This window comes from Crassostrea angulata, chromosome 4 (genome assembly GCF_025612915.1).
Source record: "Crassostrea angulata isolate pt1a10 chromosome 4, ASM2561291v2, whole genome shotgun sequence".
NCBI classification, from domain to species: Eukaryota; Metazoa; Mollusca; class Bivalvia; order Ostreida; family Ostreidae; genus Magallana; species Magallana angulata.
In genome coordinates, this window is record NC_069114.1 from 7,199,348 (window position 1) to 7,217,349 (window position 18,002).

At 33.9% G+C, this 18,002-nt stretch overlaps 2 protein-coding genes across 3 annotated transcripts; both read left to right on the forward strand.

The window, feature by feature from the left end:
- The first annotated feature begins 7,740 nt into the window (after positions 1-7,740).
- On the forward strand, positions 7,741-10,151 carry LOC128180612 (heme-binding protein 2-like). Its single transcript, XM_052848742.1, has 4 exons — positions 7,741-7,761; positions 8,556-8,685; positions 9,521-9,698; positions 9,971-10,151. The coding sequence occupies exons 1-4, from the start codon at positions 7,741-7,743 to the stop codon at positions 10,149-10,151; spliced, it is 510 nt and encodes a 169-aa protein (XP_052704702.1).
- A 3,502-nt stretch (positions 10,152-13,653) lies between these two features.
- LOC128181211 (E3 ubiquitin-protein ligase TRIM71-like) lies at positions 13,654-16,965 on the forward strand. 2 transcript variants are annotated; one of them, XM_052849522.1, is made up of 3 exons: positions 13,654-13,734; positions 13,919-14,048; positions 14,405-16,965. In XM_052849522.1, exon 3 carries the CDS (start codon positions 14,446-14,448, stop codon positions 16,105-16,107), a length of 1,662 nt encoding a protein of 553 aa, XP_052705482.1. In that variant the 5' UTR covers positions 13,654-13,734; positions 13,919-14,048; positions 14,405-14,445; the 3' UTR covers positions 16,108-16,965. The 2 variants fall into 2 exon arrangements, with proteins under 2 accessions (XP_052705482.1, XP_052705481.1); XM_052849521.1 differs by having other exon boundaries at positions 13,655-13,734; positions 13,845-14,048.
- Positions 16,966-18,002: the final 1,037 nt, after the last annotated feature.

Here is an 18,002-nt window from a genome sequence, read left to right on the forward strand (position 1 = left end):
GTTTTGGTTTAATGTATATGTGGTAGGATGAAAATTCTTCCAGTTGATGTTCATTACAAGAGATGCATGGTAAACTTTGAACAGATGAAAAGTAACTTGTATGCATACACAATTTTATGCAAAATTATATTTATACCTGTGGATGATCTCTGTGATCGTTTATGTTCTGTTTGTGATCCTCAATAACTTAATCAAATTATGCATGCCATTTTAGTTTACCTGGGTCACTCAGGTGAAACGTTGCTATCTGCTTACGTCCATTGTTGTGCATCGTGAATTTGAACATTTTCAGCTTCTTCTCTGAAATTACTAGAGTTATATTGACCACATTTGATGTCTAGCATTTAAAGCAGGGCAGCTAGTAGGAAACAGGTATAGGGATATTTTTGACACCATCCCTAGGGGCCATACATTTTGGGTATAAACTCCAAAAATTGATACAATTTATAGAATTCTTCTTCACTACAAGTTTACAGTCTAATATATAATAGTCATTATCAAAATATACAGTCTGATATGATAATCTGTCCTACATAATTCTACTTCATCCTATTTTCATTGTATATGTATACTTATTTACTATTTATTTACTACTTATCTATTCATTTATAAATGTACCTCTGACTTTTGAACTGTGTATAACGATTGACTTTTTGTACTTTTTCATGGTTTGAGTGAAAAAACTAAATTGAAAAAATTGAAAATACAGAAATTGTGAAGTTTATGTCCCTATAGTCAGGAATTGTGATGTTACAGAGCTGGGCGCTGTTGGAAAAATTTGAATGTACATGCATTAAATCTTTAATTAAACTCGTTTTTAGCCCCTCTATACATAATATGTCTAGCGGGGACACTAAATGCATGGTTATAATGAACAAAGAGGGTTCGTTCTTCTAGATAAGTGAAATTAATGATTCCGGGTCAGGATACGTGGGCTTGTAGCTAGCTTGTTTTGGTTTTGGGGTTATTTTTTTTTTTGGTGGGGGTGGGGTGGGATGGTCTGATATTTTTTACTTTGACTTTTGTGAGATGTCTTAAATCCTTGTACTGTTTCTTTACATCTAAAAGTAATAATAGTCTACATAAATGGTCAGGGGATGAACATGGGAGTTTTTGTTCTGTATATCTTATCAGAGGATAATGCGATAACTTTAACATGCCTGCTGGTCAGTTCATAATTTATGCAATTGATGCAATTCTCGCTGATCATAATTCTCTAGTACTAAACATTTATTTGGAAAACTAGAATACCAAACGATTTATTTTCTCGACCCTTCGTTACTTTTATATGAATCTTGCTTTTTCATCAAAACGTTTTACTCTCTCAGTTTATAATACATCATCTTTTATCCGGAAGGGGGGGGGGGGTAGTATTCGTTTTAACTTCAATTTCACTCTTGATTTCCTTATTTTCTCTTCCATTTCTTATATGCTCCCCAAAAAAGTTGGGGGGGGGGGGGCAACTCCGCTTATAATTCAATATTATAAAAATTCAAAAAAGTGGGGGGGGGGGGGGGCTGCCCCGGTGCTACATGCCTGCAATTAAAAACTTTTTAGTGGTTCATGCGGGTATGATGGTATAGTGATATTGCAAAAAAAGTATGACGATCGCTACCTTCATAGCCCCCATCAAATATTAGAGAAAACGTTTTATTGTTTACACTTACAACTTTCTTTTAACTAATTAATGAATTAATCGTAAAGAGTAGGTAAATGTAACTAAACTAATGTTAGGTACATGTATAACAGTAGGTTGTATAGAGAAAAAAATGTCGTTCTTTTATGTATGGGAATTTGAGTCTGACGTAATTTCATGAAGTCAGTGAAATTCTAGGTTGCTGAATGCTTTGACCGATCAATAAACTGGTCAGAACTGGATTGTGTAGATTTCAGTCCCGTATTTTTTTTATACAGTTGTGAATTGCAATCGGATTTCTAAAGAAATAGGGAACAAAATTAAATACTCCGTAGTTGTAAATATCTAATTATTATATGTTGCCATTCTGCAGATGCCTTACGTGGTTGAATCATACTCAGGTGACTGTTAAGGCCCTTAGACCTCTTATCAATGTGAAAGGGTTTGCTTTATTAACTTTGGGTTGTTACAGGTTGGTGTGCGTCAGCCCCACTGGTATATATTATCATTTTGCTGTAAACGAAGAGTATTCATGTTGTCATTTTGTTTGATTTTTTTTTTCAATATTTCAAACTGCAGAGTTAAAGTAAGGTCCTTGATACCTGCCAAGAAGAGTTGTGATATATAACCCTCAGACTTGGATAGATCCAACACAAGTGCACCCCCCCCCCCCCCCCACGGCCCTCCTTGAACAAACATGTTAACACATACCCGAACACATATAATTTAAATCTTTTGAACCCTTAGATAAAATAACTTGTTTTTTTCCCATTGTAACTCCATTGAAATGTCATTGGTTTTTCAGGGTTTTTTTTAAATACCATTGATTGTGATTTATTTTTCTTGTGTCTTCATCTGACCAGTTTTATGCCTACATGTACCAGTTAAATAGTAGGCTCATCACTGGACATAATTACACATTTCTCCATGAGCAAACACTATTATACGCTACCTATATAACGAGATAATTTTGCTGAAAACCTGGGTGCACACACTATCATCCACCATGGTTATCTGTCCGTGCTCAATCATGCATTTAATACCCTGATCAACTCATACAACCCGCACAAAGAACCTAGTTGACAAGAAACGAAAAAATGTTGCATGAAGGTAAGCATTACATTATTAATATTTGGAATATTTGGAGTAAAAAATAATTATTTCTTGTCTTTTTTCTAAATTGTTGGAATAATACAACACTTGAATATTATCGTTTTCAATTATCGTATTAGCAACTGAGTTATATAATATTTTAAGAATCATATCCCAAAAGAAACCTTCTACCAAAGCACAAGTGAAACATTATTTCTGTAATCATTTTATTCAAATCATTTCTTTCAAACCATGAAATGGTACATGAGGTCAATCAGTATATACAGTTCAAAAGTCAGAGGTACATTTTATAAATGTATAGATTGGTAGTCAATAAATAGTTAATGAGAATAAATATAGTTACAATATATACAATGAAAAATAGGATGAAGTAGAATTATGGAGAACAGACTAATATATCAGATTGTATGTTTTGATAATAAAATAACAATTTTTTTTCCAGATTTGTAACATTAGTACGAGACATAAGTTCACAACACTTCATAGTATTTTTGGTGCTGAACAGAATTTATCATCAAGATATTAACATGTATATGTCTTAACGTCAACAACTTTTTACATTTAAGAATACATGTTTAATGGAATTCGTCAGCAATTTGACCTGAATTACAGATTTTACATACTCTTTGGTTTAAAGGAATATTTTGCCATCTCCCAGTCTCCACTTGGAGATGGTGGTTTAAGCTATAAGTTCAAGGATATCTCCCAAAATTATATAATTTTTTGCCAGTTAAGCTTAAATTTAAACTTGTATTTGGGAATGTAGAGGTAATAATTAAAAGATTTTCAATTTTTTAAAAATATATATTTAATATTCTTTGGCATGGAAAATAAATACACATTAATTTGAGTTAATTTGTTAAACAATAAAACGTTTTTTTTTCTGTGATTCATGCGGGATATGAAAATGGCGACATTCCTGAAAAAATACAAAACCCCCGATAGCGGGTTATGTAGTTTTTTTCTGCAGTTATCGCTTTACCTTCATAACCCGAATGAATCACCGAAGAAAGTTTTTTACTATATATATTCAATCTTTCTTTTAACAAAATATTTTTTGATTGTAAAAAGTAAGTTAAATTAACTGTTAATGTAGACCAGTAAGTTAGCTAAAAGAAACAGCCAATTCGTATCCCATAGAAATTTGAGTCTGACATCATGATTATTTCGTGCAGTCCGTGATTTTTCTGAGGTCGCTGTAGGTTTCGTTCGATCGATAAACGGGGCGGGAAAACCAGTCGTCTGGTTATTGTAATCCAATCGCCTGGTTATTGTAATCCAATTACCTGGTTATTGTAATCCAATCACCCGGTTATTGTAATCCAATCACCTGGTTATTGTAATCCAATCACCCGGTTATTGTAACCCAATCACCTGGTTATTGTAATCCAATCGCCTGGTTATTGTAATCCAATCGCCTGGTTATTGTAATCCAATCACCTGGTTATTGTAACCCAATCACCTGGTTATTGTAATCCAATCGCCTTGTTATTGTAATCCAATCACCTGGTTATTTTAATCCAATCACCTGGTTATTGTAACCCAATCACCTGATTATTGTAATCCAATCGCCTGCTTATTGTAATCCAATCACCTGGTTATTGTAATCCAATCACCAGATTATTGTAATCCAATCACCTGGTTATTGTAACCCAATCACCTGGTTATTGTGATCCAATCGCCTGCTTATTGTAATCCAATCACCTGGTTATTGTAATCCAATCACCTGGTTATTGTAATCAAATATTAATCACTTGGTTAATGTAATTTAATCACCTGGTTATTGTAAACCTCTCAAGCCTTAATTTTTTCATTTATCTTGTATCTTTTTCTGGTTGATTCTTTCCATTTTTCTTTCGGATCGACAGAATATCTGGCTATCAATTGGATGTTCTTTGCCTCACTGTACAGTTACACTATAGGAGAAGATAGAAAGAAATTTTTCCCATGCAGGATTAATCCAGCTGTTGATTCAGTTATGCCATCATTCAAGGTCGTTGCAAGAAATATACCAATGCACGAACTGAACTGTTTTCAAACCTTTTTAATTTAAATTAAATCAACATTATTAATTGTCATTTACTTTTGTGGGGAGATAAATCTCTGAATGTCAATTTAAACCAACGCTGCATTTTTTTTTAGCTGTTCAAAGATTTATTGGAGATTGTGGTAGATTCTCGTAATTTCAGTCTTACTGCCTAGACCAAATTCAAACAGAACTGTTTATAAATTATACATGTACGTAATCTAACCTCTGTAGTAATATCCATTTCTCCGTTTCTATGTTCTTTCCATTATAAACTACTATACAGTTGTTATACTTGGTAAGAGCCCCTGTGGCAAAGAAAAATTGCGCACTTTGAATTTTTTTTTCAAAGTGCGTTAAATTTTGGACCAAGTTAACCCACTATGAAAATGTTTTTCAAAGTGCGTTATGAAGGAACATCAACATTTTTTTTAGTATTGACACTCTTAACGCACTTTGAAAAAATATTTCTATATCACAAAATCTGGAACTGAATTTCTAATTTGTTGATAGAATGATGATTTGTTAAAGCTGCTTGGTCCGATTTTTTTGTAAACACAGTATCAATTTTTTTTTCATACAAATCATTTATCTTTGAAAGTTATGGACTTTCTCCTATTTACACCAGCAGAGTCAGTCTCCTTTCAAAGTTAGATATATTCAAAGTAAATAAAAATAATTTCTCTTTGGGCAAACGAAAAAACAAACCAAAATGTATCACGGGAATGTTCAAAAAAGGTAACCCCTTGGTTTCGTCCCCCGAATGATTGGTGTTATTCAACCCGCTTGCTATGCGTCGATTGTAAAGAAAGCAGACTTTAGAAATATTAGCGAACAAAACGTACACATGTTTATTTGTAATTTGTCTGATCATTTCGACCTTTATTTAAAGCGATGTCAAAGTCGTAATACAAATATACCCGTCTCGTCGTCAGGGGTGAAATTTAACATGAGGCGAAGTAACGCGGTACCTGTTAATGTCGTTTGTTTTGTTAGCAAATTTTGTACGTATTTCTCTTCATTGAAATTTGGCATAATTGACGGGTAAAACTACTGCAATGTCTATTATTATACATAAACTAAGCATAGCCATCGTTTAAAAGCGTGCATAAAATTTGATATAAAATCGGACCAAGCAGCTTTAACACTTGTGAATCTAATTTACTGTATTTAGAACGGGGATGGGGACGGGTGTGGGGGTTAACCAAAGATCATTTAACTGATAACAAGAAGAGGGTCCCCTACCCGTCATTTACCTTCCAAAACATATGATATTCAGCAACTTTGGGTAAACATATAAGATCGGAAAAAGAATTATGCTCTGTATAAGTACATGCAGTGTTATTGAAAAAACGAGCTGGCCGAACAATAATTTCTCCATTTGTATGTTAAAGATTCTTTGTGTTTCAACAGTAACCTTCTTTTCGTATTCTAATCAAATAAATCACTTCAATAGAAGAATATTAACATTAACTAACATTCAATTATTATATTTAACAAGCATTAGGATGTGGGTTCATTTTCTCGCACTGATCTTCTAAAAGATCATATTGTTTTTTGATAAACAGAACTAAGGTATCCTTTTTTCACTTCACATTATTTGCAATAAGCCAGCTGAAATATATTATACATTGATCTCCATTATTCATATCTATAAATCATATTCGTTCGGGCATAGCCCAATATACCAGATAAGAGGTATAAATTTGCTGCATATTCAAGAAAAATGAAAATGCAGTTGCCAAGGGATGAAGTTTATAAAATGTTTTTTAAAAGTGCATAATTTTTCAAAGTGCGTTGTAACAAACCTCGTAAGTTGTTATGCAATAAAATATGTTCAAACCAAGGTTGTTGCATGAATGCAGGCAAAATCCTAATGTGGAAGGTTGGTTTAAGGATCATAATCCATCAAGGCCGAATCTGTAGTTGATCGTTGTTCACTTTTCTGTCGAGGTAGTTTCCTCGAAATGTTGCGGTGGCAGGAAGGGCAAACCAAAGACTTATCTGACGAATGGAAACACATCCCTCGATCATTGTAGGCTCTTTGAAACAAATATCAAAGATAAGTTAGTGAAGATTTCTCATGATGTAATTTTTTTTTCTAAACATAAACATGCAGAGGTAAATATATTTAGAATAATAAAATAATTCGATATCAAAATATTATTATGAGATGCAAGTTATAGAATTCTTTCCAATTTTTAGAGTGTATATTTAGAAAATTTATAAAAAAAAAAAAAAAGATATAATTAAAATATAAACGTATCATCTATTAAGGGCCTAAACATCTTGGGACCTAAACTTCCTGCTACCGGTCGGTTGACCAGGAACAATAAACAGTAAACACCAGCTGGTAACCTGCCATAAGTCGGATTTTTTCTGCAGTTTTTCAAATGTTGTTAATATTGTGGAAGTACTAACTTTTGGCAGCCTTTGTATGTATGTTTGTAGTTATGATTTTTTTTTACATCAGCTGTTGTTTTTTTTTCAATAAAGAGGTATAGCGCCTTTTTTTTATCCATTATATGATTATTTCGTCTACATCGTCATTGAACGCAAAGTACTTGTTACTTAAAATAAATACAGGTACCTGTGGCAAACCTAGGTACTGATTTTCTATGGTGTCTCTAACCACTGATTTGTCATAAATTCTGGAAATCTGCATCGACAAATGGATACCGGTATATATAGCTGCAGAACTGTAGCTCTCCGGGAAAAATATTGACAGACCGGAGAGCTACAGGGCCACCCATTGAAAAAATTGTATATCTATTGCGCAGAAAAACGTGCGCTAGTTTTCGACTAATTTACCTTATTTATACGCAAATTCTGTGTAAAAATTAGTACCATTAAATTCTGCATGCAATTTACTACTGATATCGTCTCTTCACTTGCCTCAGATAGTCTTTTAAACACCATCACTAGTCCCGTAAATTCATGTGGTGCACTTTGTTTACATGTAAAAATGGCGACTCTCGATTTCGATGTAAGTTTAACATACTTGATTTTCCGAGGTCGGTAGCGTGTTCCGGAGAAAGTCTGAGGCAAATAAAGAGGTATATAGGACTCTGTGTATAATTATAAAGTCAGCTGATATTTTGAACCGTGATAATTTCCAGCAAATGCAATGAATGTAAGTGTAAATAGAGTGTAGGGTTAGTGAATAGATCTGTTTCTATTGGATGTGCTTATATTCAAAATTAAACAAGAGAATATGGAAATAAAACGTGAAAAGTTTTGTAACTTTAAGGTTTCTCCACCCTTGAAGTTTTTATGGTTTAATCCATGAAATTGTTGTTTAAATTTGAAGATCAATATGTTAACAATCAAAAGATATACTAAAGATGCCAGCGTGAGCTTCCAAACTGTCTCATTTACGACTTCGTACAGTTTAGAATATTAATTAACAAATCCAGAGTGTAATCAGAAACATATTTGATATTTACGTCCCTGGTTTAATCGCTCTCTCTCTCTCTCTCTCTCTCTCTCTCTCTCTCTCTCTCTCTCTCTCATTTATAAGGTATTTATGTATGATCGAAAATTACATAATAATATGAAGGCAGCAATAATATACACAAGTAACAGAGTAACAAAATTTAAATTTTATGAACATTTTTTATGTAAGTTTAATGAAGTCCTACATACAATCATATACATGTACATGTTCTGCATTGGATATTTATGATTCTTAAAATAGGCGTATTTAGAAACTGACCCCAAAATACTAATTGAAGACTCTTAGAGAATTACCAAGATAACAGCTTGTGTTTTGACTGTCAGGAATATGAGCTACGTCAGTACAGTGCATCGAGCTGGATGTCCACTAACACAGCAGGAGTGGACTACAGTAAGGCCTCCAGTACCAACTTCATGAGACTGTTCAGATACATCAGTGGAACCAACACCGACAGTGAGTAGAATTTTAAAATCGTTGTTCACGTTTTTGTGTGGACTGGATGGTTTTGGCCAACTTTAGGCTTTATCGATCTTTGAAAGAAGAGGATCGAGCTTTGTATAAAAATATATTTTTGTGCATGTAAAAAAAAAATAAAACTTAAAAGTTAAATATATGAAATTGTAAATTACTTAATACTATTTTATAGATTAAAAACTTGCATCGAAAAACTTATGGTAGACCTTTAATTTATTTACAACTCGACTTTCTTACAACATGTGCATCACATGATTCATTTATACCTAATTTTTCTGGTTTGCAATATTGCAATAACTCTGCATAGATATAATGTATGAAAATTAAGATAACAACAAAGCTCGCAGACTTGCAATTTGAATAAGGTATTTTTGTAGTTTTCAGTCACCTAAAAATTAGAAAAACTAATGAATTTTTGAAAATTGATAGACCATTTTTACAAGTCAGGGGTCCGTACTTCATTGATAAGCAAGTTTCGGATTTTTTTTAATTTTCATTTTCAAATTTTTATAATTTTGTTTTTTTCTCAATTTCATGGCAGTGTGTCCTGAATGTTATTTTTAAAATGATTTCTCAAGCATTACGTCATTCAGAGTTTTAAGGAGCAGAAGTCTGAAACTTTGATTTATTATATCTCAAAATGGACAAGAATTTCATAAAGCACCATAGAGAATTTCATTGAATAATTTAGAATCAATCGGACATTTTCAAAAAATTGTTCCATCCCTTCATCTTACTCTCATGTATCAATGTATTAAAACTCATCATAATTGTTGAAGAGAAGTATATGTATGGTGAATTTATTTATTACCAGAGAAGAAGATAGCAATGGCGGCCCCAGTGCTGACTATGATCACGCCCGGTCAGGGCCCCGTCTGTGAGAACAACTTTACCATGTCATTCTTCATGTCCCCTGAAGTCAAGACTCCCCCCACCCCCACAGAGAAAGGGGTCTTCCCCCAGGATATGCCAAACATGAACGTTTATGTTAGGTATGAAAATTGCTTGGTCTGCAACAACTGTATTTCACTTCACTTTCATCAGTGATAGGACTCTCCTCTCTCTCTCTCTCTCTCTCTCTCTCTCTCTCTCTCTCTCTCTCTCACACACACACACACACACACACACACACACACACACACACACAAGCACACGCTCATAAATATTGTTGGTATGATTTTTTTATTGAAAGATAAAACTGCAAACATATGTACCTTAGGAATTTACATCTTGTAATTCTTCACATGCCTGCAATTTTTTTTAGGTCATTTGGTGGATATGTTAGAGACATTAAGGAATGGATTAAAGAGGCCATTAAGCTCGGTCAGGCGATCGGGGACACCAGTAAATACCACACTGAGTTCTCCTACACTGCCGGTTATGACAGTCCATTCCGATTCCTCAACAGACACAATGAAATCTGGTTCATCGCCAAACAGCAATAGACATTTGCAACAATATTTAGGTCTGGAGACAGAATAAATTGTGCTCATTTCCAAGAAGTTAACGACAGTCATTTAAAACAAGAATGTATCAAAGACTAAAAACAATTATTAAGATTTTAATCTGGCCCTTTTCCTTTAAAACGTAACATTTTCTGCATATATTAAAAAAGGCCTTTAATGTTTATTAGATTCTTCAATCTTATCAAGAAATTAATATTTAGATAATGATATGCATATCAGTTGAACAAGACACCAGGTGCATACTTTTGATGAATTGATTTGAAGTAGGATTTGATAGATGGAGGACAATTTCTCAATTTAGCATGACGATCTAAGTGACTTGACTCAAATATATACATATTGTAGGTTTATATTCAAATGCACTATGCAAAATGCCCCAGTGCGGTATTTCTAAATGCAACTTTTGTATATATACTTTTCACGCATATCCATGTATTTTGTGTAGTGTATCTGTTAAAACATAGATCTGTTCAAAACATTCGCATAATCATCATAGAGATTTTTGTAAACTTTTTATATGCATTGTTGTATTTTCACATTTTTGGATATTTATTTCTAAATGCTGCAATTTTTTTCTGAAGTGTTGTGATATATTTTTTCTTGAAATAAAACAATTCTGTACATATGATTTTTTTCATTTTCCATTTCATGAAAAGGGAAATAACTCTGTACTGCCAAATTGATTCTAAGGTGTAAACTTGGTATTGCAACAGGCATATAATTTGAAATAAAGTGTGTGTCTTAAAAAATCATTTTCTCAGGAACCCTTCTTCAAGAAACACAAACACATGTATTAATACACCAACACTAAAACTGTGACCCACAGGTCAATTCTGGGGCTCCAAGAGGGTCTCAAAATTTTGAACTTCAATATAAAAATATATTAAAAAAAATGATTAAAAACTTCTGAAGAACGAAAATGCTAATTGTAGAATTACTACACATTGTCAAGTATCCTCAGATAATGGAGATTCTAAAGAGGGGTTCAAAGTTCAACTTAGAAATGGATAATGTTTATAAATCTTCTCTAGAGCTACAATGTTACAATTTAAGAGATGACTCAATATTACGCAAGCATCTTTAGGTAGTATTGGTTCTACATACTCTAAACAATGACTCTCAGGCCAAAACTGGGATCCCAAGAGGGGGTCAAAGTTGAATCTAGAAACACATAAGAACTGCGATTATTATAATTTGTGTGATTAAAACCACAGACTCCAGGTTAATATTGGGGCCCATAGAAAGGATTGAAAGTACAACATTCAAATATATTGGGGAAAATGTTTAAATTCCTCCTTCAATGGACTACAATGCTGGTAAAATTTGTAAGATTTCTATGCAATTCATGACCTTGAACTTAACCTTGGGTCAAAATCATGAAACACCCTCAGGTCATGAGCAATCTTAAGGTAAAATGAGAACTTTCAATGATTCTGCATAAGACAGATTTATAATACACTGGACACAGATTTTGCATTTTTCCTTCAAGTGACCTTGAACTTACCCTAATAACCTTGAGTCAAAATCATGACACACCAGGTCATAACCAATCTTTGGTCATAACCAATCTTTGCAATTGTGTGAAGTGAGAACTTCCAATGTTCTCAATAAGAATGATATGGACTCGATTTGATAGCACCGACAGACAAACTGACAAGGTGATTCCTATTAACGATTAACACCCCCTCCTCCAAACTTTGTTTTCGGAGGGGGGGGGATAAAAACTTTGAAAATCTCTTTCTTTTTTGTTTACTGCAACTTTTAAATTTGAAATTTAACACCCCATAGAAGCCTACTTCATTTGAATTTTCAATTCAATCAATGTATTTATGGTTTATTTTACATGCAGTGATTATTTTTAAAAAGTTTGAAAACCCAAACTGTACAATTCTATTGCAATGTAATATTATTTTTTTTGGTGGTTTTTCTAATGAAACATGTTAATTTACATGTAAATAATTGCTTGAAAAATTTTATAATCCACCCTTTCTCAATTGCAGTCTGGGATTAAGGTACCTCATTACATCAAGACTTATACTTTATGCTATCTATCTTATAATAAAGTAAATTTGAGAAAACATTTCAAGGTGTAGAGGGTCACCTCAATACAACAAGTTTCACAGAATTACTTGACCGTAATTTATTAACCTGAGTAATGTTGTCAAAGATTTGTTTTAAAAAATGCATCAATTTATTTTTGTTTTGCATATACATGTATATACTACAAATATATTGCTACAGCAGTTTTCTATATTAATTTAATGAGTTATAAAACTTTCAAGACCAAAAAAGTAAAAATAAAACTTAAGGTCAAGATCTAGTAAATGATTCCAGACTGTCTTTTTGGTGCTAGAACCATTATGACGTCATAATTAATTTCATGAATATTTTCCCGTATTTTACGGTTTGAAAGGAATTATATAGAAAATAAGACAATATTTTGAAATTCTATAGTTAATCATGGGAAAAGTAATCCCGGTACCTATATTCAATTTGACATCATTTTAAAGAGGAGGTCAAGAGCTTGTTTAATGTCGTTTTTGAAGAAACTCTAGGCATTCTAGATATATTTCATTAGTCAAAAATTGACACAACTCCGAGATTTGCTACTTTTATCCTTCATATTTTATAGAAAATAGTTGTTTAAAACATGATTTTTCATTGTGTATACCAAAAATTTAAGCCCCGGTACACCCTATGAAACAAAGATACTGTTATGAAGCATCATTAAAAGAATTTATATCCTGAATTTCATAAACCTGTAGGCACCTTTCATTTACTAGATCTTGACCTTAATTAGCCCATCATTGCTCTCTCTATTCTTTGGAAAAATACTAATTTCTTTGGTGCAAAATTATTAATTGCCATTGCCCCCATAACAAGTGTATATATATATAGCTAATATCCATAACTCATCAAAACATTTTGGTATGCTAGTTTAGCCTCCAAACTCATAATAATCATTTGGGTACACATGCCTATGTCGGTATTTCTCTATATTTGTTAGCTGATGATGGGACTTGAACCCATTCTTCATTCTGACAATAGAATGTGTGCACCATTACACCACACCAGCTTTATCACATGTAGCCTCAGCATAAATTGGTGTTTCTAAGGTACTGTAAGCTGAATATCAGACATCAGACAAGGTAATTCCAATTTAACCCCCCCCCCCCCCCCATCCCTCACACACACAACAACAATAACTTTTTCTTGTCAATGAATTCATTTCAATCAAAAACTATATATAGCTAAGCTAAAAGATTTAATATTGTATATGTATCTACATACATTTTCATCAAATAAAGAATGCTATTTCTTTTTAAACCTCCTAACAATGCGCATGTGACCTAAATTCTAGAGTACTCAGAATTATTTGATTTATCTGTCCTTGTCATATTACAGGTGTATACCTGACATTTAAGTCTAAATCACGTGATCCTGTACAGGTAGGTGGACCAGGAACAATAAACACCCACAGCCTGCCATATTGGATTTTTGAAGTTTTTCATGGTGAAAGTTGTTCTAGAACAATAAGTTCTGGCAGCCTTTGTACATGAAGGTAATATTTTTTACTGTAATACATTATGAAAAGATGATACTGATAAATGGACAAAGGCCATCTGACATGATGATTCCTATGAAACTTATTTTTTACAACCTTAATTCTAGAGTTCGATACAGCTGAGAACGAATTGCCGGTATATTTTGCTGACAAAGGACAACAATATGTTATCTACATGTAGATTGTGGACAGAGAATGCTGCAACTTTAAAATCACATGGGTAGCTAAGGGACCAGGAACTAAGATTAAACACTTAGATCCCGCCATGTTGGATTGTGACGTCTGTTAGTTTACCAGTGAAATTAAATTGAGTAAGTTCTTCAACTGACTTAAAATTGATTTGAAATTTGCATAGTCTTTTTGTTGAATATAAACATTAAAAGACAAAAAAACAACATTTAACGAAAACCCTTATGGTCCACTATGACCTTAAAATAAAATAACATGTTAAATATTATTTCATTTAATGTACATGTATAATACAATTAAATATTCAAGATACATGACATGTATGTACTGCCTAAAATTGTTTCAATGCATTTTTAATATACTTGTAAATCTTTCTGTGTAATTTCAACATGCATGGGTACATGTTCCATATTATGTGTAATAACATGTTCCATATTTTATGTATTTACATGTTTCATATTATTTCTCTTCTGTTCAGATAAATGCCCTCCTAGATTGTAAAGAAAAAGTCCGCTGACGATGGACCCCTGGAACAGCGCCCAGGATGTTGTACGCTGCACCCTGTGTCAGTACTCTGTAGCCCCCATGTACTGTGAAGTTTGTCATATACATCTGTGTAAAGACTGTGTTGAGAAACATTTCTCTGATTCCTCTAAAGTCCATAATGTGGTTCCACTAAAACAATACTTAACCACTCTGAACTATCCCAAGTGTAGGAAACACCCCACCAAACAATGTGAACTCCACTGTGAACAATGTGACATTCCTATCTGTGCACAGTGTGTTTCTGGGGAACATTTGGGACATAAACCAGTTGACATTTTAAAAACATTTGAAAGCAAAACGGAAAAGTTGCTTCAAGATTTGCAAGAATTAGAGAAATCCCTTTATCCTAAATACAAAGAGATTGCATCCAACATCCCAGTGCAGAAAGCTGATATGAGTAAAAACTCCCAGAAATTGACAACAGCAATTGACAAACAAGGAGAAATCTGGCACAGAGAAATAGACACCATTATCACAAACATGAAATCTAACGTGGAGGAAATGGAATCCAAACACCTGCCCATCCTAAATAAACAGGAAGATGAAATCACCCGTACCATTTCTGAAATCACACAGACAATTGCTAAACTGAAGAAGTTACTGAACTCAAAAGAAGTCAGCCTTGTCTCTGAGTACAAATCCAGAAACGCTGAATTCAGAAGATTGCCTCCTGAACTCAAAGTGTCCTTACCAAACTTTAGGCCTCAGGAAATCCACACAGATCAGCTGATTGAACAGTTTGGTTCTCTGTCAGCATTGTCTTTTACAACAGAGGAACAAGACTACAGCATGCCGCCCCAGGGAGCCGAGTCCTCTCCCCCAGACCGGTCACTGATGGATGAACCCCAGGTCATCACAGCTATAGACACAGGGTATAGATATCTATACGGTGTGACCTGTCTGAATGATACAAAAGTATGGACCCGTGGTAATGAAGATATGATGAAACTCTTCAACCTGCAGGAAGAACTAGTGGAGTCCATCCAAACCAAGTCAAGGAATGAGCCAAAGGACATAGCAGTGACAAAGAGTGGGGATCTAGTTTATACTGATTACGATGATAGAACTGTGAACATAGTGAAGAATACACAGATCAAGACAGTGATCAGACTACAGGGGTGGAGACCTCGCGGTGTCTGTAGTACCTCCTCTGGTGACCTCCTGGTTGTCATGGACAGTGATGATAAACAATCTAAAGTTGTGCATTACTCGGGCTCTACAGAGAAACAAAGTATTCAGTACGATGACAATGGACAACCTCTCTATTCATCTGGTTACATTAAATACATCAGTGAGAACAGGAACCTAGATATATGTGTTTCAAACTATGGAGCCCGTGCAGTAGTGGTGGTCAATCAGGTCGGGAAACTGCGGTTTACCTACACTGGTCCTCCCTCTACTACCAAGGGATCATTTAATCCATACGGCATCGCAACAGACAGCCAGGGTCAGATCCTGACAACAGACCGTGACAACCACTGTATCCACATCCTGGATCAGGACGGACAGTTCCTCCGCAACATTGACAACCGTCATTTACAGACTCCATGGGGTTTATGTGTGGACACCAGAGACAACCTCTTTGTGGCTGAGTACAGAACAGGTAAAGTGAAGAAAATCCAATATTACATGTAAATCAATTAACTGCAAAATTTAGATGTAAACAAATGAACCAAGTAGACATTACATACTGTGTGTGTAAAAACATGCATGTAAAGAAACTGTTTACATCTGAATATAAATGGTATATATTAGATGGGATTACTGTGTGTTTATACAGTCAGCATTGCAGATAAATTACAGATATACATGTAACAAGAGGGCCATGTCAATGTTCTGCAATGATCACTTCGTTCATATCTCATATAAAAACATGTATCTCGTCTAAACAACCTGGCCGTATCTATTGGATGTAAACACATTGTTTAACTGTATTTATATTACATGTAGGTTTCTATGTATTTAATTATTGTATGTTGGCAAACTATGAGCATTTTTATCATATATTATTTTATATATAAACAAATTGTCTTGTTATATTACATGAAGACTGTCACTATTCTTGTTTGGTTTATGTAAACAAATAGACTGTGTTTCTGTAATTGTTACAATGTGTATTAAATGACTCAGTATTCATACTGCATGTAAACAAACTCTGTTTATTATTAGATGTATCTAAAATGAGAGTTTATCCATAACATGTCAACAAACTTTGTTTTTAACATGAAAAATGTAATGGTTTATATCTATATGTACATGTGGTTATCAACAAACTTTATGTTACATGTATTAATGACGAAGGTTAATGGACGTGTAGTACTCAATTCTTTACCAGCAATGGAGCAAGGCCACAAAGGGACTGAGGCCCATTACTTATAGTGAGCGAAGCGAGCTCTAAGAACCAGTGTGCGCGGGAAAAAGAACGAGCTAAACCTACAGTTCATCAAACAAAATTTTTTGTCTTTGTCCCATAATGCTCTCTTATGTTTTCACCCGTGGTGCTATGCCAAAAATGGCCGACTTTTAACTCGTAATTTACGGTGTAATTTAAAGTTTGAAGACACGTTTTGAGTACCGCATGATTTGTTACACGCTTCCATACCTTCGTATTGAGTCGAGATATGTAAACAAAGACGAAACAAGTCATGGATGACGTCACAGTGCTCTCGCGCTATATTTCCCGCAATAAATTTAGAGGTGGATCAAACATCTGTAATGAGTGTACTAGCTATTTCAGTATAGACTGCGATACCTGCCTCATTGACATATGATTTGTTTTTAATTTTTTTTTATAGAGATTATATAAATATATACTAGCAAGAGCCATACTTGACTGTCATGTCGATCCATTTTTAAGCTAATTGTGCATGCATGTACTGAGTAGGCAGGTAAGTATATGATTAGGGAGGAAATAATCAATAGGACCTTTTGAACTAATTAAAAAGGAATAAAATGAAAAATTAAACAGTTAAAAATTTTATGTATATATTGCATATAGTCAAACCATTAAATTTAAAAGTAGGAAATTACACAACCTACAAACAAAGACCGGTCTCTCTCCCTCTCTCTCTCTCTCTCTCTCTCGATCGAGAGGTAGAGGGTTGCGCTATTAAAATTAGTACATTTGGCACACTTATTTTAGAGCAGTAGTCTCTCAAAAATTCTTTGACGTTCGTTGATACCTAAATAACACTGGGTTGACAATGATGCAAGGAATGTGTAATTCTTGCTGCGAAGGCCAGAACGTTAGCACCGTAAAACATATTAAAGAGGAGTGATACAGGTATATTAACCCAATATGAATTCAAACTGTCTCTGCTAATTATCATTACTTACCTTTTAATCTTAAGAATTAGAGTAGTCGTGTGTGATTTTCTATCAGCCATGTTTTCTCTGATAACTATTCAAACTTCAGAAAATCCACATCCAAAATATCCAGTCCCTTGTTGTTTTTCTCTGAGTGTTTCTGCTGAACTAATCAAATGTTTCTGAAAAAATGTAATTAAACAATGAGTATATTTACATGATGA

Coding starts and splice junctions, on each gene's coding strand:
- LOC128180612 (XM_052848742.1), top strand. CDS start 7,741: ATGGCGACTCTCGATTTCGAT. Junction 7,762..8,555: donor TGGCGACTCTCGATTTCGAT/GTAAGTTTAACA, acceptor TTTGACTGTCAG/GAATATGAGCTACGTCAGTA. Junction 8,686..9,520: donor CAGTGGAACCAACACCGACA/GTGAGTAGAATT, acceptor ATTTATTACCAG/AGAAGAAGATAGCAATGGCG.
- LOC128181211 (XM_052849522.1), top strand. CDS start 14,446: ATGGACCCCTGGAACAGCGCCCAGGATGTTGTACGCTGCACCCTGTGT.